Source organism: Martes martes (genome assembly GCF_963455335.1).
Source record: "Martes martes genome assembly, chromosome: 17".
Classification (NCBI taxonomy): domain Eukaryota; kingdom Metazoa; phylum Chordata; class Mammalia; order Carnivora; family Mustelidae; genus Martes; species Martes martes.
Window position 1 is genome coordinate 47,365,753 of NC_137905.1, and position 23,642 is coordinate 47,389,394.

Sequence of the window (23,642 nt, forward strand, 5' to 3'; positions counted from 1 at the left end):
AAAGTGTCCTGAAAAATGGGAGGAATCAAATCCAGGAAGGAATCAAACATGAGGGTTTGACTGTGTGGAAGTGTCAAGGCTGCAGCTCTGTGTACGGGACACTTAGGCTTGGGGAGCTCCGGGTATGTTGTGTCCCTGAATGTGGTGTCTGCTGTGGCCAGACTCTCACCCCCTCAGGCCAGGAGATGCTGAAATGGGATAGTGTCCCCCTGGCCTGTCACTGTGTTCACCTCTCCATTGCGTGGCCCTGACCAGGAGCACCCTCAGGTCCTGAGGCTGCGAATCCCCCTCACAGAGCGTGGGGACTGAAATAAACCACAGGAGGGGCCCTTTGCTGAACATTTAGTCCTGTCAGCAGTGCTGTAGATTTGCCAAGTGAACCAGAGGGGCGGTTCCCTAATTGTCCCTAATTTATACTCAAGGAAGCTGTGAGGGAAGCACCCCGGTCAGCAGCTGGCGAGGAAGGAGCCAGATGGAATGGGAAGGAAAATCCAGGGGGCAGCTGGGAGCCGGGAAGAGCCCGTCCAGAATTCTACGTCGGGACAGGGTCTCCCTCCTGGCTGGGGACAGCTGCGGGACAGGATCAGTGTGTGGGAAATGTCATCGTACCTTCCAGTCCTTGTGCAGAGCAGGAGACAGCCTACGGCGGCCACCAGTGCCAGTCCGACCAGGACCCCAACTGCAATGCCAACTGTGGACCCCACAGGGAGGCCTGTGGTGCTTCCTTCATCTGAAGAAGAAGAAACAGAGGGGGAAGGAGTCCCAAGTCAACTCTGGGCAAACCAGGAGGGGCAGTGAGGGAAGGGCCTGGTTAGGGAGGAAGAAAGGGCATTGAGGTCTGGGTGGTGTGTGTGTGTGTGAGTGTGTTGTCACCACAGTGCCCCCATCCCCTCGGCCACTGCATCATTTCTGTTCCTCACAGTGCAACCCTGGACTTTGTCTAATCCCCACATTTTGTCCCCACCCATGGGGGCCAAGGCCAGAATCCTGTTCATTTTCCTCTCATGTCATGCCTCTTCCCCGTGTCTTCTGTTCCATCCTCACTGATGGTCTTAGAGGGAGGCCCTAACGTGTCCACTCAACACTGATTAAGGAGAATAACATCAGCTGACTGCTTTCGAGGTCTGCTCTGTGCCAGGCACGAGGGAAATATTTGTGTTGATCCCATCTGCTGCTTCCCTGCCCATGAGGGCCCAAGTGTCACGCCCACTGTGCACAATGAGCAACTCAGTGTGTACAGGGCTCAGTAAATCAGTGAAGGTCAGAGAGCTGGAACGTGATCAGACAACACTCAATCCCAGTTCCCTGAGACATTACAGCTGGCAACAAAAATGTTAATAACCAAAGGACAATAGTTGCTAAATTCGACTGAGTCCCGAATCTGAGTGTGACCCTGTCTCAGGATTTCATCTCATGAACTCATACTAACTACTCTCACAACTTCCCTGGGATCCAGCTGCTCTTTCCAGTTTTAGAGAAGAGGGAAATGAGGTTCAGGAGGTTGAACGTCTTGCCCCAGTTCCAACAACTGGTACAAATCAGAACCAAGATGCTAACAAGATTCATCGATTTCTGGGGAATTTTAATTGCCCTAGAGGCCCTGAAGGAGGCTCCCACCTCCCACAGGCCTCCACCCATTTCACACCGCCTGCCATGAAATATACAGGGAGGAAGGGGGGGAGTTCGAGGGTCACTCACAGCTCACACCCAGGCTGACAGGGTCACTTTTCCTGGAATCGCCTGGGTTGGAGACCTCACACTGGTAATTCCCAGCATCCTCCTTCCTGACAGGGCGGATGGTGAGGGTGCTGTTGTCTTGGGACAGCGACATCCTCTCCGTGAGCTTTAGACTCTGGCCATTGAAGAGCCACCCAATAGAGACCCCAGTGTTATTTGTGGAGCAGGTCAGGACCACAGAGTCCTTGTCTTCTGTGAGTGTGGTGTTGCTGGCACGGAGAGTGGGCTGGGCCAAGGGCTCCGTGGGGAAACACAGGAGGTGGCTGATGAGAATGGGCCCCTGGGGCATGGAGCCACAGTCCTTCCTCTGAGATGCCAGCCAGTCCGAGGGCCCTGGTGAGCTCTGTAAAGGGGCCCCAGAGGATGGCCCTGCTGTCTGCAGAAGGATGAGTATCTCTGTTCAGGTGTTGATCTGTAAGGAGAGGGCTGTCCCTTGCCCTGTGACCCTCAGGTTCCCTCTGGCCCTTAGTCATGTGTCTGCTCCACCCAGACATCACTGTGGTATCAGCACCAGGAACCTCTAGCTCGTGTGGCCAGCAACCTCGGTATCATGAGCAAGAGCCGAGACCAATGACCAGCAGAGAGCGAGGGGATGAGCAGGAGGCAGGGGTGCTGAGGGAATGAACGACGCATCATCTCTTCAGAGAGGCGCCCTGAGTACAGGATCCTAGGAGGTCTGGCCAAGAGGCTCCCTGCCTTCCAGCGGGAGAGACACCCACACCCTTCCCTCCTTTCTTTCCAAACAAAAGCAACTGAGTTTCCTACATGTGGACCCTGGGCTGGTTTCAGGGGCAGGATGGGGAGCAGAAGGCCAGTCCTTTCCCTGACACCCCAGTGGGAGGGCCAGGAACACACCAGGAAACAATCAGATCTCAAGTCCAGCACAGGGAGCTGAGACCTGGGCTTCTGAGGGGCGGCCCCCTCGTTCTGCCTCTGCTTGCTGATGCAGGACGTTGGGTTCCAGAGCAAACACGGAGGGAGCCTCTGTTTGCTCTCACCGCCCACACCAGCATCCCTCCCTCTGATGGAGGAGAGGACAGGGCTGTGTCTGCACACAGAACCTGGGTCACTCCAATCTGCCACTCCTCAGTCTGTGTGACCCTGATTCCGTGACTGTGCCTCGGTTTCCCCTTAATACACCAGGAAGAATGACAAATGACCTCTACTTGCCAGGCCTGTGAATTATCCTTTAAACAACCCCAAATACCTGACCCAAATTTGGGCTATAGCAGCTGGCGAATCAAAGGGCAGCTGTTACTACTTTGCTCCACAAGAGAAGGTTCCCTGGGCCTGTTTCTTGGTGGAGGAGGACGGCCAGGAGCATCTCTGCTCTGTTCCTCCATGGGGGTGCTGCCCTTCCTCTGGTGTTCCCCAAGTCCCCCAGAGCTGCTGGCTAATGGACTGGGGGCTTTTTAGGTCTGTGCTGTCCATGCTGAGTCTCAGGTGAAGGACCAGGCTCGGCCCCTCCCCAGATGTGGCTCTTGAGACTGAACACTGGCTGGTGACCACCTCGGGCAGCCAGAATGGTTGTTCCCAGTCAGCTCTGCCCAGGGGCCCCAACCCCATCCTGGCACAAATGCCCCAGGGTCGCTAGAGTCAGGAGCCCTGAGACAGTGGTCTGGGCTGAACTCTGGTGAGGATCCCAGGCAACCCCTCAGGTTGGCCCTGACTGACCCTGCAGGGTCTTTCTCAGATGATCCCAGAGTCTGGATTCCAGGAAAGGAATTCCAATCTTAGGAAGTTAGTCTCCACTGTGTGTCCTGCACTAAATGCTGGAACCCTCCCCCAACACGGGACATAATGCAGAGGGGGATGGAGGCCCAGCCCCGGCCTGTCACCCTATGTGAAGCAGGAATTCACCCCACCCAGCACCAGAGGTGAGAGGGAATTACTCACGGAATACACGGAGCTGTCCAGTTACTTGTTCAACTTCATAAGTTCTATGTATGATTCGTAGGGTGTAGTTTCCTGTGTCTTTCAGGGTGATGTTCCGGAACAGCAGGGATCCATTGGGGTACACTGTCTCTCTGCCGCTGTGTGCAGGTCCTGGGATAGTTTCTTGTGCATCTACTGTATATGTTACTATACGACGGTTGGCCTCTACCGTGGCCCCTTTGAACCAGTCTAGGCGTGCAGTACCCCTAGGTAGATTGTGGACTCGCAGAAGGACGTCCTTGCCTTTGGCAGCACTGGGCGGCACGGACTCCACAGTGACTTGGGCAGTGGTGGGCGGGTTCCAGAAGGTTAAGAGGGCGACTAGGAGGGAAGGAAGCCGACGGATCAGTGTCTGGTTCTAGGTGTTGGAGGGAAAGCTGGGGCCCTGCAGACGGAGCAGGTCCTCATCCCCCAGCCTCGGGGTGTGTGTCTGTGTGTGTCTCTGCTGGTCAAGGTCAGTGGCATGACCACACTGTTTCACCTCTGAACTTACTTCCTCCGTTTGGAACAACTTCTTCCCATGTCTGTCACTCACTCCCTCACTGTCCTCAGACACCTGCTCACGCTCAGGGGGTCCTCCGGAGAAGCCTGCCCTGACCACCGCCTCTGACGACCCTCTGTCTTCACGTCCTGACCTTTCCCTGTTCTGGTCCCTTCATGACACTTGTCAGTACCTGACCTCACATTCTAGACGTCTCTGGGTGTCTGTCTTCCTCCCCACAGAAGTGAGCTCGGGGAGAAGGGACGCGTCTGATCTGTGCTGTACCCCAGTGGTGGGGCAAGTGGCAAATACTGGGCCTGAATGAATGTGTCCCCAGGGCCCTCCAAGTCTGGCGCTTGTCAAGATCTCAGGTTGGTCGGAAGGGGGCAATGATTAGAGTCCCTGGTTGGTGTTATCGTCAGTTTTCCCAATTCAGTCCTCAGTGATGAGTAACTTGGGAAACAGCCCTTGGCTCACCACCTCCAGATCATGAGACAGTCCTGTCGCTGAGCCGCTCCCCCAGTCCTGCCCTGCTCCCCTGTCCCCTCTCAGAGCCCTGTCCTCCCGGAGACCCCAACCAGCCTCTCTCTCCCACCCTGCCGCCCCCTCCCAGGGAACTGTCCCTCTCACCTGCCAGCAGGAGGTCCTGCCAGGGGACCAGTCTTCCTCGGGGAGGGGCCGAGGAGGGCTCCATGGTGCCTGCTGCCCGCTCTGTCCTTCCCTCTGTGAGAAGAGCTTCTGCTCTAGAAACGCTCAGGAGGAGCACTGCTGTCCTGACTTGTCACCTTGGCAGCCCTTCCTCCTTGGGCTCTGAGGGGGCCCTGAGCAGAGGAGCACTGGGCGGAGTCACGTGGGCCGGGGGCGGGGTCTCTGACAGGTCCCCGCCCTTCCTCCCTTCCATCCTCCTCCCCTCCCTCCTGACTTTCTTGGCCCCGACCACTTTCATTTCTGTCTACATTTCGGTTCCCTGGGAACGGCTGAGGCCTCTCCCTCTTCAGCTGTGATTTCCCAGCATATGGGAGAGCGCACACATGCCCTTGTTGGGACAAGCACAAGCTTGTGGCATTGGGGTCTGGTGACCCACACAGCTTGGGGTTAAGGTACAGGGACAGCCCCCCACAGCCCTCTCTCCTCCCCTTGTGGCTTTCCCCTTCGGAGCAGGAGCCTGGGGGCTGCCTCAGGAACTCCTGTCTCTGGGATGTCACCACTGTCCCTGGGATGTGCTGGAACCACCTGTGGAACCGGATCAAGACTGTGAATGCCCAGGGGACACCTAGAAATGCTGCTTCAGCAGATGCCCAGCCAGGCTGAGACCCCATGATGTGGGGGTGGGGCCGCCTCTGCCCCTCCTGTGCCCCCGGAGGGTCTGCAGATCCTGTGCAAATGCAGAGTCTGACTCAGTGGGTGTGGAGTGGACCCCAGCGTCTGCCTCTACCAAGCTCCCAGGTGATGCTGACCGTCCTGGCCCGGGGAGCACACTCTGAATAGCAAGACTGAGGGGGACCCGGTTCCCTTAGAGGATGGCCCTTCTCCCCACTCCCCTGCTGTGTCCTGGCCTTGAGTCTGTGGGCACCACACACAGAGCCCCAGGGTCCCCAGATCCCGGGGATGATTTCCGTTTGTGACAGGGAAGGCCAGCTGGGCACCGGTCTCTCCAGTGCTCTCACAGGCTCTCGGGAGGTTGGACTGACTCCTGGCAGCAAGGTCCCAGAGATGACTCTGGGGGTGAGAAAGGGGCGGGCCGGGTGATGACAGGTGAGGGACCCACGGTCCGTCCCCGGGTGTCCCCAGCCCAGCCTCTGCTTCCAGGGACAGAGACGCAGGACCAGGTGTCTCAGGAGCTCCGTTCCCAGGTGGGAAGGGGGTTTCCTGCGTGTCCTGGGAAGAGAAGAGATGGTGGGAAGTCAGGCGTCTGCGGCTCCTGGAAATGTTTCAAGGAGACCCTCCTTCTCTGTGTCCATTGGCTGAACTGTGGCCCGGAGACAGTCCGTGTGCTCCTGAGTGTCCTGGGCAGTCTGTGTCCTCTGATAGGGGGACCTTCCTGTGGTCACCCTGCTTCCCCCATGGGTGGTGCCAGGCAGGGCATGAGGAGCTGCACAGGGACCCCTGACAGATCAGGGCGCTGTTAGGGCCCTAGAAGGAGTGGGCAGGGCAGAACAGGCATGTGGGAAGGGTCCAGAAGGGTCTGTGGGAGAAAGGGATGGAAACCAGGCTCCGCCTCCCCCTCCTCAGCCAAAGCCAGCTTCAGTGTTTAATGTCCTGCGTGTTGTCTGCATGTCCTTATGTCGCCCCCTGGAGGCGAGTCTGGGGGCAGCACCAGGTATGGTGACAGGCTCCAAAGGATGAGGGTCTCTGAGCCCTGGGCAGAGGTGAGGGACTGGGTCCTGGTCCCTGTGGGTCCTAGACTGCCTGATTGCATCCCAGGGCAGCATGAGCCCAGGGAGAAGACAGGCACAGTCTAGAAGATTCCTGGTCTTGTGTGAGAATTGTCCACCCAGAGGGATTTGCTCCCTCAGTAGGAGCTGTCCTCAAGATTTTGAGAATGACCTAGTAGGGGTCTCTTGAGCCTTCGGGGAAAAAGCACTGGCCTGAGGGGCTGACCACTACAATGTCCTGTCTCCCCATCACAACAGGGAGGGGAGCCATCTGTGTCCCTGTCTCTCCTCCGCTCTAGGTCTCCCCACAGGAACCAGGAGCTGGGGTGGCCCTACCCAGAGACTCAGCCCTGGGGAAACACAAGCAGATGCTGGGTTCTCCTGTCTCGCCTGCCTGGGAAGTTCCCCCTCGCTCCCCAGGACACCTTGGGCTACTGAGACATCTTCAGGGAGACATAGCAGGTGTCACCACAGACCAGGGGTCCTCAGGATGAGGAGTCGCCTCCTGATGTCTTTGGAGGTCAGGGTGGAGCTCTGAACTCCCCTGGGTTTGTGATCCAGAATTTGTGTGAGGTCAGATCTCTGAGAGAAGAGGAAGGAAACAGGCTGCCCACCCAGGCCTTCCAAGGGGAGAAGTCATTCACAAGAGCCAGATGGGAGGGGGTGTCCGTGTTGTGGGAATGAATGGGGGTCCGACCTCTAACTGTAGGAGGACCCTGTCCTCCCTCCTGAGTCTAGGAGGGGTAAAGGCCTGACAGCTTACAGGGGCAGCTTTGGGCAGGTGCTGGCCTCCTCCCATACTGATGCCAGTGGCCTCAGTCTGCAGGGAAGAGGCTCTGATCCCAGGTTCACATGGGGGGACATTGTGTGCTCTCCCTCATGCCCTCAATGAGTGTTTACTGGGCATCTGTGACGTGTCAGGCCCTGGGCTGGATCCGGGGAACTCCACAGAGAACAGGATGGATGTGGGCCCTGGACTCGTGGGGTTTACCCTATACCAGGGCCAGCGGCACTAGAAAATCATGGCACTGAGGAGTCAATTATAATCAAGAGGAGGGCCAGGAAGGGAAAGTATCTGGTGCATCTGGAGCATGTCAGGGGGTCTTAGCTGATGGGGGTCCCACGGAGCACTCCTGAGAAAGTGACCTTTTGGCTGAGACTGGAAGCATGAGTGGACCTTCGCCCCTTCGCCCCTTGAAAGACAGAGTGTGGAGGGACGAGCTTTCCACAGAGGGACCAGTCTCAGCGGGCAGATGCCTGGCTGGCCAGAGGGGCCGACGGGGTCCAGTGCGGGGAGCCTGGGAAGCCAGGAGGACTGTGAGTGAGTGAGGCTGGGGAGGCTCAGACCCTGAAGGGCTGTGGGCGAGCTGAGGAAGGCGGCGGGCTGCGGCGCAGCTCTACCGCCCTCTGGTGGCCTCTGCCAGAAATGCAGAAGAAAAAGTGCTGCTATCTGATTATTTTAAAAATTTGTACATTAAGTAATATTTCATATATGGACGTAGAATTTGTAACCCCCTTATTGAATTATAGTTGACATATAGGAAGTTCAACATACTGGAAGTATAGAATTGAATACATTTTTCCTCGGGCATGCAGAGAAGTCATTCCTACATGAAGATTCTGAGTATCTCCCTTTCTCTCAAAAGCCTCCTCATGTCCTCTTTATTTCATTCCGCCCCCTCTGACGCTCCTTTCCCATGTTCCCATGTAACCTTACATTTGCTTTTGCTGTTATCGATTAGTGTGCATTTTTTAGAATTTTGTGAAAATTTGAACCGTACACTGTGATTTGGGCCGGGGCCAACTTTCCTACTCTTCGTGGTTTTTTTTTTTTTTTTTTTTTTTAAAGATTTTATTTATTTACTTGACAGACAGAGATCACAAGTAGGCAGAGAGGCAGGCAGAGAGGGAGAGAGGAGGAAGCAGGCTCCCCGCCAAGCAGGGAGCCCGACGCGGAGCTCGATCCCAGGACCCTGAGATCATGACCTGAGCCGAAGGCAGAGGCTTTAAACCACTGAGCCACCCAGGCGCCCCACTCTTCGTGGTTTTTAAAATAACCCACAGCTGCATTTTATTGCAAGTATCCTCGTTTTTTTTCTATCCTTTAGTTTATCCGTTTTGTATCCCTTTTCTTTTTTATCCTTACATTGGAAGGATTCAGAAGTTGGTTTTTTTTTTTTAAGATTTTATTTATTTATTTGACAGAGATCACAAGTAGGCGGAGAAGCAGGCAGAGAGAGAGGAGGAAGCAGGCTCCCCGCTGAGCAGAGAGCCCGATGTGATGCGGGGCTCGATTCCAGGATGCTGGGATCATGACCTGAGCCGAAGGCAGAGGCTTAACCCACTGAGCCACCCAGGCGCCCCAGAAGTTGTTTTTGAATTTATTCCCTCAATTGTGGTTTCCAACTCTGGGCTATTACAAGCACACCTGCCAGCAACTTTTGTGCACGAGTCTTTGAAGCGGCTGGAGCTTGCATTTCTCTGGGGTAGAGTCCCACCCACGAGTGCAGTGACGGGATCGCTGAGGAGGCACACCTTTAATGTCTGGAAGAACACGCTACAGTTTTCCAAAGTAGCTGTAAGTGTATCTTCTCCTAGCAATGTGGGAGATTTCCAGTTGCCCCCCATCCTCGACACTTAGTTTGGGAAGTCCTTTTACTATTTTAGCCAGTCCGCTGATTGTGAAGTGGCATCTCGGTGTGGTGTTCAGTTTGCTTTCAACTGTGAAAACACTTTTCACTTTCTTTTATCATTCTTTTACTTTATTAACAGTTCATAGGAGATCTATCCTCTGAATAGTGTTCCACTGTACGCATGTGCTGCACTTTCCTCAACCATTCGTCTGTCGACGGACATTTGGGTTGTTTCCTTACCTCGGCTGCTGTGAATAGTGTTGCAGTGAACAGAGGCGTGCCTCTCTCCTCGAGATCTTGACTTCAGTTCTTCTGGACGAATAAGCTGGGTCTTAGTGTAGTTGTGTGTTTAATTTTTTGAGGACCCTCCATACTGTTCTCAGAGTGGCCGCGGCCGTTCGCAGTCTCATCATTGGGGTACAAGGGTTCCAATTTCTCAACATCCTCACCAACACTTGCTGTTTTTTTTTTTTTCAATAACAGCCATTGCAACATGTGCAACATGTGTGTCGTAATAATGTGTTTTAGATTTGCATTTCCCTTTTTTCATATGTCCGTTGCCATTGGAGAATGGTTATTTGTTTGTTGCTTTTTACTATCTGGTTGTAGGAGATCCTTACATATGTTGGATATTAACCCCTTATCTGATAACATGGTTTGAAAATATTCTCTCCCAGTTGGTAGGTTGCCTTTGCATTTTGTTGATGGTTTCCTTTGCTGTGTAGACACTTCTTCGTTTAACATGGTCCCACTTGTTGGTTTTCCTTTCTGTTGCCTGTGCTTTTGGTATCATATGCATGAAGTCACGGCCAAGACCAATGTCATCAAGGGTTTTCCCATGTCTTCTTTCATGACTTTTATGGTTTGGGGTCTTATATTTAAGTCGTTCACTCATTGTGAGTGGATTTTTGTGTATGTGTAAAGTAAATGTGTAATTTCGTTCTTCGGCCACGTGGATACCCACTTTTCCCAACATCGTTTGCTGAAGAGACTATCCTTTCCCGCTGTGTATTCTTGACACCCTTGTCAAAGATCCAATGACCGTATACACAGGAATTTGTTGAGGGCTCTGCGTTCTGTTCCATTGTCCTGTCTTTCTGGCCATACTGGTGGTACCTGAGACTGGCTGCAAACTCACATTTGGCTGCTCACACCCCAAAAGTCAACACATGAGGGACAAGTGATGGTAGATGAGGAAGGTTGCTTTATACAGGAAGCCAGCATCCTGGGAAGACGGGGGTCTAATGTTTCAAAGATCATGCTCCCCGTCCAGGGGGCTTGGGATTGGAGGGTGGCTTAAAGGGGAAAACATGAGAAAAAGGAGGGTGGTTGCATGCAGGAGAAGCAGGTGCGCAGGTAGCTGGTAGTATGTGGACATGACACTCAACAGACTTGCCGGCACCCAGGGCAGCTGTTTTCCAATATAGGCAGGTCTTATCTCCTGGGAAAGCTTGGCCCATCACTCCTTAAGGCCAGTGGTCTGCAAATCCCAAGGAAAGCAGCTTAGTTTTGCTACAGATCATGAGACTTAGGTCAGCAAGCAAGGGGTACACGTGATTGGAGCAAGTGAACCCTTAAACCTGGTGGAGTATGTCACAATGCCATATTGCTTTCATGACTGCGGTTTTGTCATGTAATTTGCAACCAGAAGGGTGATGCCTCCAGCTTCGTTCTTCCAGCCCAAGATTTCTTTGGCTATTTGACATATTTTATGGTACCATCCAAATTTTGGAATTGCTTTTCCTCTTTCTCTGAAAAATGTTGTTGGAATTTTGATGGGGTTTGCATTGCATCTGGAGATCACGAGGAGCGGTATGGCTATTTTAACAGTATTAATTCTTCCAACCCATGGACAGGCGCTATCTTTTCATTTATTCACCTGTGCTCAATTTCTTCCATCAATGTCTCATGGTCTTCAGTCTAAAGATCTTTCCCCTCTTTGGTGACATTTAGTCCAAATTATCTTACCGTTCTTTTTTTAATTTTTTTTTCAGAAAAGACTGAATTCTTTTACTTAGCTATAAACAAGTTACTTGCAACACAACTTCTTTTCCACGTGGAGAGCTCTCAGTAGGTTCTTAAACAGCAGGAAAACATTTACTGTTCAATTGCATTGAGACTCTTCCTCAGAAACCATCCCCATAGAGTGAGGTTATCACACTGTTTCTCTCCGCTCTAAGTATATTCTTTTAAAGTACACATGAAATTTTAAATGTGTACAAATTCAGAGATGTAAGAAACTTCAAAAGCCACAGATGCAGAGTGTAGGAAGGTGAAGGCTGTGAATGTCCCTTTCATTTAGTGGATCCTTTATTTTGCCTTGTTGAGACATAAGCAGCAGTTGCTGCGATTCCCTGGACCCAAAAAGAGCAGATTGTCCAAGGAATGGAATTTCCTCTGCCATTCTCCTACGTATGAAGCCTTTCCAAAGCCAAATGCCAAGATACCAGCAAGTGCATCTTTGGGCAGTGATCCAAAACCACAGACTCTGCTTTCTTGGTGGTGGCAAATGGGGACCCTTGTCTTGCTTCCCACGAGTAGACACTGAATCCCTGGTGTCTTTGTCTTTGCTTCTCCTCTAGTTGCGTGTACTCTGCTTATTCCCTGACCCATATTCTGTGGGGGTTGGGGAATGCCTCCCAGGTGGTGTCTCTGGGGCCCACAGATCAGAGCTCCCCACCCTCTGCCACTACAGACTGGTCTATTCCTTGCCTCGCCAGGGACCTGGTTCCACCCCTCACGGCCGGGGTGGAGCAAAGCATTTCATCGTTTCTGACACCATTGGAAATGGGAATATTTTCTATATTTCTTGGCAGTTCCCCACAGGATCTTGTTGGTATATAGAAATGCCCTGATTTCTGCAGATTGGTTTTGCATCTTGCAGCTTTCTTAAATTTATATATTAGTTCGGAGCATTTTTTCATGGAGCTTTTGGAGTTTTCTCCATATAAGATCATGTTGTGTACACACAAAGAGAATTTTACTCCTTTTTTTCTGGCATGAATGCCTTTTATTTCTTTTTCTTGTCTAATTGCTTTGGCTAAGAGTCTCCGAATTCTGCTAAATAGAAGTGGTGAGGATGAGCACCCTTGTCCTGTTTCTGATTCTAGTAGAGAAGCTTTCAGCCTTTCCTCACTGAGTATGATGTTGGCTGTGGCTTGCCATAAACAGCTTTCATTCTGTTGGGGAGCAGCATGGTAGATGGCTTTCTAATCCTGTAATTTCTGTATACACATCTGTCTTTTTTTTTTTTAAAGATTTTATTTATTTGACAGACAGAGATCACAAGCAGGCAGAGAGGCAGGCAGAGAGAGGAGGAAGCAGGCTCCATGCTAAGCAGGGAGCCTGATGCGGGGCTTGATCCCAGGACCTTAGGATCATGACCTGAGCCGAAAGCAGAGGCTTTAATCCACTGAGTCACCCAGGCGCCCCTACACATCTGTCTTTGCACAAAAGATGCCCACTGATTAGGAAGGGGAGCACTCCTGAATGTTGGTGAGAATGTAAACTGGTGCAGCCCATCTGGGACACAGTCGAAAGCTTCCTCAAAATTTAAAAATAGAATTACCCAGTGATTCAGCAAGTGCTCTCCTAGGTGTTTACCCAAAGGATACAGAAATACTAATTCGAAACGATACCCACTCCTGATGCTTATAGCAGCATTACTTACAATAGCCACGCTGTGGAAACAGCCCAAATGTCCATCAGTTGATGAATGGATAAAGAGGTTGTAGTGTATATATGCAATGGAATACTTCTCAGCCAAAAAAAGAACGAAATCTTTTCATTTGCAACAATGTGGGCGGAGCTGCAGTGTATTATGCTATGGGAAATACATCAGTCAGAAATACATCAGAGAAATACCATATGATTTCAGTCATGTGGAATTTAAGAAACAAAACAAATTAGAATAGGGGAAAAAGAGAGAGAAAGGAGAGGCAAACCAAGAGACAGACTCTTAACTACTGAAAACAAGCTGGTGGTTGCCAGAGGGGAGGTGGGTGGGGAATGAGTGGAAGAGGAGATGAGGATTAGGGAGGGCACCAGGTGTTGTCTGGAAGTGTTCAATCGGTATAATGTACACCTAAAACTAATAGTACACTGTATGTCAACTAACTGGAATTTATTTTATTTTTAAGGATTTTATTGTTGATTTGAGAGAGAAAGGGAGAGGGAGGACAAGCAGGGGGAGAGGCAGAGGGAGAAGCAGACTCCCTGCAGAGCTCGAGAGGAGGCTGGATCCCAGGACCCTGGGATCATGACCTGAGCCAAAGTAGACACTTAACCGACTGAGCCACTTAGGCACCACTGTTTTGTTTTATTTTTTAAAAATTAAAAAACATTGTTTTTTAATTTAACAGAGAGAGATCACAAGTAGACAGAGGAGGCAGGAGTGAGAGAGGGAGAGGCAGGCTCCCTGCTGAGCAGAACCCGATGTGGGGCTCAATCCCAGGACTCTGGGATCATGATCCTAGTTGAAGGCGGAGGCTTAACCCACTGAGCCACCCAGGTGCCCCTATTTTTTAAATTTTGAAGATTTTTTTTTTTTGAGAGCAAGGGAAGAGGGGAGGGCCAGAGGGAAAGGATCTCCAGCAGATTCCCCCTTAAGCACGGAGCCCTTCGAGGGGCTCAATCTCTCAACCCTGAGATCACGACCTAACGGAAACCAGTAAGCAGGCTGCCAACCAACTGAACCACCCAGGTGTCCCAACTAACTAGAATGTTCCTCTTGATATGATGCATATAAAATGCAGGAAGGATTCTTCCCTCAAGAAATATAACTAGAAATCTATTTAAACTTTGAGATTCATTTTCCAATTTGTAGGATATACAGGGTTTAGAGAAGTAACTGAAATGAAACCATAAGGAAACAAAGTCAGAATGTGGGTGTTCTACAAGACAACAGGTCTGCTCTGGTCTTTTTGCAGAGTCTGTATCATGGAAAAAAATGAGGGGTAAGAGGACTGTTACAGTATGAACAGTTTTGCTTACTGAATCTTCAAAAATTGAACACACCCATGTACCTAGCAGCTAGATCAGGCAACAGAACATTGCTGGCACCCTAGAAGTTGTTGCTCTCTTCCATTTATAAATGTCTTTTTGTTAAAGATTTATTTATTTATTTGAGAGAGGCGAGGGGCAGTGGGAGAGGGAGAGAAATCCTCAAGCAGACTCCCTGCTGAGCACAGGGTCGACATGGGGATCAGTACCAGGACCCTGAGATCATGACCTGACCACAATCAAGGGCCAGCTGCCTAACCCACTGAGTCACCCAGGTGCCCCCCATTTATAAATTTCTAATGTTGAATCACCATTGCTTTGCTGGGACAATTGGAATTTAGTCATGGTGTACTGTCTTATTCTATATACTTTTGGATCTGGTTTGAGAATACCTTGTTTAGTATTTTTGCTTCTCTGTTCATGAGTATGATATTTTCATCTTTTTGTACTTTTGTTGTTCCTATTTCAATGTAAAGGTTCTACTAACTTCGGAATGAGTTGGGACAATATTCCCTCTCTATTCTATGGATGAATTTGTATGATTTTGAGATGATCTGTCTTGAAAATTCTGTGGAACTCTGAGAAAACTGTGTGGAGCAGGAGACAACTCCAGGAGGGAACTATAGTGCCAGTCCGACCAGGACCCCGATTGCAATGACAATGATGGACCCCACAGGGAGGCCTGTGGTGCTTCTTCCATCTGAAATAAAAAGAAAAAGGGAGGGGTATGAGTCCGAAGTCAGATATGGGGAAACCAGGAGTGGCCGTGTGGAAAGGGCATGCTTAGGGAGGAAGGAAAGGCCATTGAGGTCTGGGTGGCATGTGTGTTGTCACCAGTGTCCCCATCCCCTTGGCTGCTGCATCATTTCTGTTCCTCACAGTGAAACTCTGGACTTGCTTTAATTTTCACATTTTCCTCCCACCCCCAAGGGCCAAGGCTGGCATCCTGTTTATTTTCCTTTCACATTATGCCTCTTTCCCGTGTCTTCTGTTCCATCCTCACTGATAGTCTTAGAGGGAAGCCCTTACCTATCCACTCAACACTGGCTAAAGAGAATAACACCAGCTGACTGCTTTTGAGGTCTTCTCTGTGCCAGCCATGTGGGAAATATTTATGTTGACTCATCTGCTGCTTCCTTGCCCATGAGGGGCGAGGTGTCACACCCACTGTGCACAATGAGCAACTGAGTGTGTACAGGGCTCAGTAAATCAGTGAAGGTCAGAGAGCTGGAACGTCATCAGACAACACTCAATCCCAATTCCCCGAGACATTACAGCTGGCAACAAAAATGTTAATAACCAAAGGACAATAGTTGCAAAATTTGACAGAGCCCCGAATCTGAGTGTGACAGTGTCTCAGGATTTCATCTCATGAATTCATGATCTCATCCCTGGGATCCAGATGCTCTTTCCAGTTTTAGAGAAGAGGAAAATGAGGTTCAGGAGGTTGAATATCTTGCCTGAGTACCAACAACTGGTACAAATCAGAACCAAGATGCTAACAAGATTCATCTAATTTTGGGGAACTTAATCCATATTGCCCTAGAGGCTCTGAAGGAGGCTCCCCACTTCATGAGGCCTCCACTCATTTCACACTGCCTGCCATGAAATATACATGGAGGAAGGGGAGAGTTCGAGGGTCACTCACAGCTCACAGGATACAGCCTCACAGGGTCACTTTTCCTGGAAATGACCGGGTTGGAGACCTCACACTGGTAATTCCCGGCATCCTCCTTCCTGACAGGGTGTATGGTGAGGGTGCTGTTGTCCTGGGACAGTGTCATTCTCTCCGTGAGCTTTAGACTCTGGCCATTGAAGAACCAGTGAATGGAGACCCCAGTGTTGTTTGTGGAGCAGGTCAAGACCACAGAGTCCTTGTCTTCTGTGACTGTGGTGTTGCTGGCATGGAGAGAGGGCTTGGACACTGCCTCTGTAGGGAAACATAGGGAGTGACTGAATGAGAATGGGCCTGGGGCCCGGGTTATGCACCTTCCTTTGAGATCTCTGCCACTCTGAGGGCCCCCATGAGCTCTGTGAAGGTGCCCCAGAGTATGGCCCTGCATGCAGAAGGATGAGTGTTTTTGTTCATGGACAATCCCCTCTAACCCTCCTTCATGTGTCTGCTCTGCCTAGACATCACTGTAGTATCAGCACCAAGGAACCTCTTAGCCCATGTGGCCAGCAACCTCATTATCATGAGGAATTTTTTCCCATGTACTTCTGTGTGATTTTCTTGAACTTTTGTGACATTAAAAGATAGGGCCTCATTCCTTATATTCCTTTCCATATATATTGGAGGAGGAAGATTCACAGCCCTTCTATCTCTGTGTCCAAGGCAGCTTCATGTAAGGTAGGGAAGGCATTTACACTGTTATAATTTACTAGGAAATGAGAACCTCCTGCTCTATCTTTATTAACTTAGGAATAAAAGAGTTTTCAATCTACAAGATTTCTCACTCTGAAGAAGACTTTTACTTACAGATCTGTGGCTTGACTCTCATGGTGAAACACTTCTGCAGAGTGGTTACTGTATACAGCATATTGGCACCCTTACAAAATAAGGAAACTACTGCCTCATAAAAAAGGCCTTATATGAAACACACTCAGCCAGTATCATCCTCCATGATGAAACATGGAAGCCTTTACTCTAAGATCAGGTAGGAGATAAACATGACACTTTCACTGCCTGTATTTGACACAGTACAGAAGTCCAGGCAAAAATAATTAGGAGGGGCCCCTGGGTGGCTCAGTGGGTTAAAGCCTCTGCCTTTGGCTCAGGTCATGATCCCAGGGTCCTGGGATCGAGCCCCACATCGGGCTCTCTGCTCAGTGGGGAGCCTGCTCCCTCCTCTCTCTCTGCCTACCTCTCTCCCTACTTGTCATCTCTGTTTGTCAAATAAATAAATAAAATCTTTAAAAAGATAATTAGGAGGAAAAAAAACCCACAGTGCAATCAAACTGGGAAAAAACTAAGTACAACTATGTCTGTTTGCAGATGACATTAAATTTTATATACACACCCTAAAGATTCCACAAAAACACTGTTGAACTAATAAACAATTACAACAAATTTGTGGCATAAAAAATCAACATACAAAAATTACTGTGTTACTAACTAGCAATGAAAAACCCAAAAAAGAAATTAGGAAAACCATTCTATTTGCAATAACACTAAAAGGAATAAAATACTTAGGAAAAAAAAAAGAATCAAATACTTAGGAATTAACTTAGTCAATAGACTGTATATGGAAATCTATAAAACATTGCTGAAAGAAACTACAGAGGACACAAATAAATGGAAAGACATCCCATGTTCATGGATGATGAAAGTTAATCTTGTTAAGATGACAATGTTACCCAAAGAGATCCACAGATTCAATGTAATTCCTACCAAGCTCCTTTTTCTAAGATTTCACTTTTAAGTGATCGCTACACCCAATGTGGGGCTCAAACCTACAATCCCAAGATCAGGAGTCACATGCTCCACCAGCTGAGCCAGCCAGGTTACCTCCCTACCAAATACTTAAGGAAATACTTTGCAGAAATAGGAATTTCCAAAAATTCATGCAGAAATTCAGGGGCCTCAAACACCCAAACTTGTTTTAAAAAAGAACAAAGTTGGAGGACTCCTACTTCTTGACTGAAAAGGTACAGTAACTGATAACAATGGGGATCTGGTATAAAGATAGACATAGAGACCAATGAACTGGAATAGGCACCCCAGAAACAAACCCTGGCATATGTGGTTGAATGATTTTCAAGAAGGTTATCATGACCATTCAAGAGAGAAAAATATCTATTCAACTGTTGGGAATGCTGGATATCCATGCAAATGAATGAAGTTGGCCCAGATCTTACATTATGTACAAATATTAACTTAAACATGTCAAACATCCAAACATAAGAGTCAGGGCACCTGGGTGGCTCAGTCATGAATTGTCTGCCTTTGGCTCAGGCCATGATCCCAGAGTCCTGGGATCCTGCTCAGTGGGAAGCCTGCTTCTCCCTGTCCCATTCCCCCTGTTTTGTTCCCTCTCTAGCTGTCTCTCTGTCAAATAAATAAATAAAATCTTAAAAAAAATAAACATTTAAGAGTCAAATAGCAAAAGTCTAAAAACAAACATAATGCAAAAACTTACTGAAGCTGAATTTCCCAATGATTTTTTAGATATGATACCCAAAGCAAAGACAATAAAAGGAAAAACAGATGAATTGGATTACATCAAAATGGAAAACTTCAGTGCATCAAAAGACAGAATCTGGAGAGTGGTAGTACTAGTTGTGGAATGAATAGGATATAGGGATGAAACGTACAGCATAGGAAATATAGTCAATGGTATTTTGATCAGGCTGCATGGGGACAGATGGGAGCTACATTGTATTGAATGAGTATAGCATACAGAGTTGTCCAATCATTATGTTGTACACCTAAAACTATGTCACATTGTGTGTCAAATAAAGTTCACTAACAAAGAAAATGTGAGGGCAACCCATGGATTAGAAGGAAACATTTGCAAACCATATCTGTAAGAGGTTAATATCCGGATTACAGAAAGGACTTCTGCAATTCAACAACAAAAAACAACTTGACTAGAGGATCATTCTTCTTCTCCATTTGCGAAGCCCCATTTTGTGCATGGGGCTTTCTGGAGCTGAGAAGCCCCTCCCCACATTCCAGGCTGGACCCAAGGTCTGCCTTGAGAAATCAGAGAGCAAGGGGGGAAATAACTTCTACGCTCTTTTCTGGAAGCCAGACAGACCTTCACCACAGCGATCCATGCAGATGCTCCAGGGACCCACTTACCAGAGACTGTGATAGTCTTGACTGTGGTCTTATTGAGGCGAGTGGCAGAGTTAGAGGCGAGGCAGGTATAGGATCCACTATCATTCGCAGTGATGTTGGGGATAAAGAGCTCCTGTGTGTATGGCTGGAGCCTCCCATTGATAAGCCAAGAATACTGTGCAGGCGGGTTAGAGGCTGCGTGGCAGGAGAGATTGAGGTTGGCCCCTGGATGGTAATAGGAGTCTGAGGGGGAAATGGTGGGGGCATCCGGGCCATCTGGAGCAAACAGAATAAAGCCACAGTTGATGCAATCCAAGGGAAGGGGAAGCTCCTGGTCTGTACAAGGGCCACAGTGTCCCTCTGAGCTGGGTCCCAACCTCATTTTAAAAAGTCCCAACCAGAAGCCCCCTGTGTTCAGCCTGGGTCTGAGACATTCACCTGTTTCCCCTCACAGGCTGGTGACCCTCTCAGGGAGGAGCAGCCTGTCCCCTCCTAGTCTTGGCTTAGGCCAGGCCTGCCCAGGTTTGCCTGGGACAAGCCGCCGTGGCCAGCCTGGGGGTCCAGCTGAGAGTCATGGACTCGGACCCCAGAAGGATGGATGCGGCCTGGCCCCTGACTGTGTGGTTTTGGGCTGGCAGCCCGGGTTTGGGAGGAATGGAAGCTACTCACAGAGAACATTCAGGGTGAATGGGTCACTACGACCGTCACTCACTGGGTTCCGAGTTTCACACACATAGGGTCTTGTGTCATCCCTTGTGACACCATGTATAGTGAGAGTCCTGTTGTCCAGGGACAGCTCCAGCCTGGTGCTGGCCGGGAGGCTCTTACTGCTTACTGACCACAGGTAGCTCGTGTTCTGAGTCTGAGGTTCACAGGTTAATAACACAGAATCCACATTCTCCACCGGGTCAGAGTTGTTGCTTGTGATGGTGGGTTTGGGTAACTCCGCTGCGCAGACAACAGAAAGAACATTGCCCTGGGTGGTACCTGTGATTCCTCCACAGGCATCTTGAATCAGAGTTGGCATCTCTCACCTCTCAGCCAACCGGAGTCCTTCAAAGAATAAGGCAGGTCTGCGTTTCTCAAGACAAATGCATGAGGGATCTAAGCCTCAGAGAAAGTAAACCCCATGGTCTGTGTGTCTGAGAGCACAGGCTGTCTCCAATGTCAGTTGCAGAGCAGCCTTTGGTTGTGCAAGACACAGGACAGAGTCAGAGACAGCCGTGGACCCCTCCTGGTACCTCACTGACCTGACAACCCAGCATGGGGATGGGCTCTGAGCAGAAATGATACTTGGAGACACCAGGAACAAGCTGGGAGGTCAGTCCAGGACTCAGGTCCCAAAGACCTGGAGGGGGAGCAGCTTTGCCCAGTTGCTTGAAAACGAGTGAGGCAGTGACCCTCATGAGGCAGTGACATCTCCCATGGCGGAGCCAAGTCCAATGACCAGCAGAGAGTGAGGGGATGAGCAGGAGGCAGGGGTGCTGAGGGAATGAACGACGCATCATCTCTTCAGAGAGACACCCTAGGTGCAGGATCCTAGGAGATCTGACCACCAGGCTCCCTGCCCTCATTGGGAGAAACTCCCATACCCTTCCCTCCTTCCTTCCCAAACAAAAGCAACTGAGTTTCCTACATGTGGACCCTGGGCTGGTTTCAGGGGCAGAGTGGGGAGCAGAAGGCCAATCCTTTCCCTGGATACCCCAGTCGGAGGGCCAGGAACACACCAGGAAACAATCAGATCCCAAGTCCAGCACAGGGAGGTGAGGCTCAGGCATCTGAGGGGCGGCCAGCTCATTCTGCCTCTGCTTGCTGACAAAGGGTGTTGGGTTCCAGACCAAACACAAACACGGAGGGAGCCTCTGTTTGCTCTCATCACCCACACCAGCATCCCTTCCTCTGATGGAGGAGAGGAGCCCTGAGACAGTGGTCTGGGCTGAGCTCTGGTGAGGATCCCAGGCAACCCCTCAGGTTGGCCCTGACTAACCCTGCAGGGTCTTTCTCAGATGATCCCAGAGTCTGGATTCCAGGAAAGGAATTCCAATCTTAGGAAGTTAGTCTCCACTGTGTGTCCTGCACTAAATGCTGGAACCCTCCCCCAACACGGGACATAATGCAGAGGGGGAAGGAGGCCCAGTCCCAGCCTGTTCATCCTGTGTGTGAAGCAGGAATTCACCCCACCCAGCACCAGAGGTAAAAAGGAATTACTCACGAAATACGCGGAGCTGTCCAGTTACTTGTTCAACTTGAACATTTCTCTTCACAATCTGTAGGGTGTAGTATCCTGTGTCATTCAGGGTAACGTTCTGGAACAGTAGGGATCCATTGGGGTACACTGTCTCTCTGCCGCTGTGTGCAGGTCCTGGGATAATTACTCTTATGTCTACTACATATGCTACAATTTGACGGTTGGGCGCTATGCTTTCCCCTCTAAACCAACTAAGACCTACAAGATCCCCAGGCAGATTGTGGACTTGCAGACGGACGTCCTTCCCTTCGGTAGCACTGGGCGGCACGGACTCCACAGTGACTCGGGCAGTGGTGGGCGGGTTCCAGAGGGTTAAGAGCGAGACTAGGAAGGAAGGGAGCAGACGGATCAGTGTCTGGACCTAGGTGTTGGAGGGAAAGCTGGGGCCATGCAGACGGAGCAGGTCCTCATCCCCCAGCCTCGGGGTGTGTGTGAGCGTGCACAGGTATCTGTGTATCTGTGTGTGTCTCTGCTGGTCAACGTCAGCGGCATGACCGCACTGCTTCACCTCTGAACTTACTTCCTCCGTTTGGAACAACTTCTTCCCATGTCTGTCACTCACTCCCTCACTGTCCTCAGACACCTGCTCACGCTCAGGGGGTCCTCGGGAGAGGCCTGCCCTGACCGCCTCCTCTGAAGACCCTCTGTCTCCACGTCCTGACTTTTCCCTGTTCTGTTCCCTTCATGATGTTGTCAGTACCTGACCTCACATTCTAGACGTCTCTGGGTGTCTGTCTTCCTCCCCACAGAAGTGAGCTCGGGGAGAAGGGACGCGTCTGATCTGTGCTGTACCCCAGTGGTGGGGCAGGTGGCAAATATTCGGGGCTGAATGAATGTGTCCCCAGGGCCCTCCAAGTCTGGCCCTTGTCAAGATCTCAGGTTGGTGGGAAGGGACAGCAATTACGGTCCCTGGTTGGTGTTATCATCAGTTTTCCAAATTCAGTGCTCAGTGATGAGTAACTTGGGAAACAGCCCTTGGCTCACCACCTCCAGATCCTGAGACAGTCCTGTCGCTGAGCGGCTCCCCCAGTCCTGCCCTGCTCCTCTGTCCCCTCTCAGAGCAATGTTTTCCCTGTGAGACCCCAGCCTTCCTTTTTCTCCCATCCTCCCACTCCCTCCCAGGGAACTGTCCCTCTCACCTGCCAGCAGGAGGTCCTGCCAGGGGACCCGTCCTCCTCGGGGAGGGGCCGAGGAGGGCTCCATGGTGCCTGCTGCCCGCTCTGTCCCTCCCTCTGTGAGAAGAGCTTCTGCTCCAGAAATGCTCAGGAGAAGCAGTTGTCCCAATGTGTTGGCTCTGTCTTAAGTGGCCTCTGAGGCAGGAGTGTGGGGCGGGGTATCTGCCAGGGCCCCTCCTTTCTCCACCCCTCCTTCCTCCACCCCTTACCTCCTTCCCCACTCCCTTGTCCCCTTCTTCCCCTTTCATTTCTGTCTACATTTTGATTCCCTGACAAGGGCTGAGGCCTCTCCCTCCTCAGCTGTGATTTCCCAGCATATGGGAGAGCGCACACCCCCTTGTTTGGACAAGCACAAGCCTGTCGCGTTGGGGTCTGGAGACCCACAGAGCTCAGGACCAAGGTACAGGGTCAGTGCCCCCACAGCCCTCTCTCCTCCCCTTGGGCTTTCCCCTCCGGAGCAGGAGCCTGGGGGCTGCCTCAGGAACTCCTGTCCTTGGGATGTCAGCCCCACTGTGCGCTGGAATCACCTGTGGATCCGGATCAAGACTGTGAATGCCCAGGGGACACCTAGAAATGCTGCTTCAGCAGATGCCCAGCCAGGCTGAGACCCTATGATGTGGGGGTGGGGCCGCCTCTCCCCCTCCTGTGCCCCCGGAGGGTCTGCAGATCCTGTGGAAATACAGAGTCTGACTCAGCGGGTGTGGAGTGGACCCCAGCGTCTGCCTCTACCAAGCTCCCAGGTAATGCTGACCGTCCGGGCCCGGGGAGCACACTCTGAATAGCAAGACTGAGGGGGACCAGGTTCCCTTAGAGGATGGCCCTTCTCCCCACTCCCCTGCTGTGTCCTGGCCTTGAGTCTGTGGGCACCACACACAGAGCCCCAGGGTCCCCAGATCCCGGGGATGATTTCCGTTTGTGACAGGGAAGGCCAGCTGGGCACCGGTCTCCCCAGTGCTCTCACAGGCTCTCGGGAGGTTGGACTGACTCCTGGCAGCAAGGTTTCAGAGATGACTCTGGGGGTGAGAAAGGGGCAGGCCGGGTGATGACAGGTGAGGGACCCACGGTCTATCCCCAGGTGTCCCCAGCCCAGCCTCTGCTTCCAGGGACAGAGATGCAGGACCAGGTGTCTCAGGAGCTCCGTTCCCAGGTGGGAAGGGGGTTTCCTGCGTGTCCTGGGAAGAGAAGAGATGGTGGGAGGTCAGGCGGCTGCGGCTCCTGGAAATGTTTCGAGGAGACCCTCCCTCTCTGTGTCCATTGGCTGAACTGTGGCCCGG

The 23,642-nt window shown here is 50.9% G+C and overlaps 1 protein-coding gene across 1 annotated transcript; it reads right to left on the reverse strand.

The window, feature by feature from the left end:
- Positions 1 to 1,690: 1,690 nt before the first annotated feature.
- On the reverse strand, positions 1,691 to 22,396 carry LOC308358367 (cell adhesion molecule CEACAM8-like; the record flags this gene model as incomplete). Its single annotated transcript, XM_080828551.1, has 7 exons — positions 1,691 to 2,080; positions 3,659 to 3,993; positions 15,811 to 16,092; positions 18,967 to 19,221; positions 19,615 to 19,893; positions 21,158 to 21,517; positions 22,333 to 22,396. 7 exons carry the CDS (start codon positions 22,394 to 22,396, stop codon positions 1,691 to 1,693), a joined length of 1,965 nt encoding a protein of 654 aa, XP_080684677.1.
- Between the last annotated feature and the right edge of the window lie 1,246 nt (positions 22,397 to 23,642).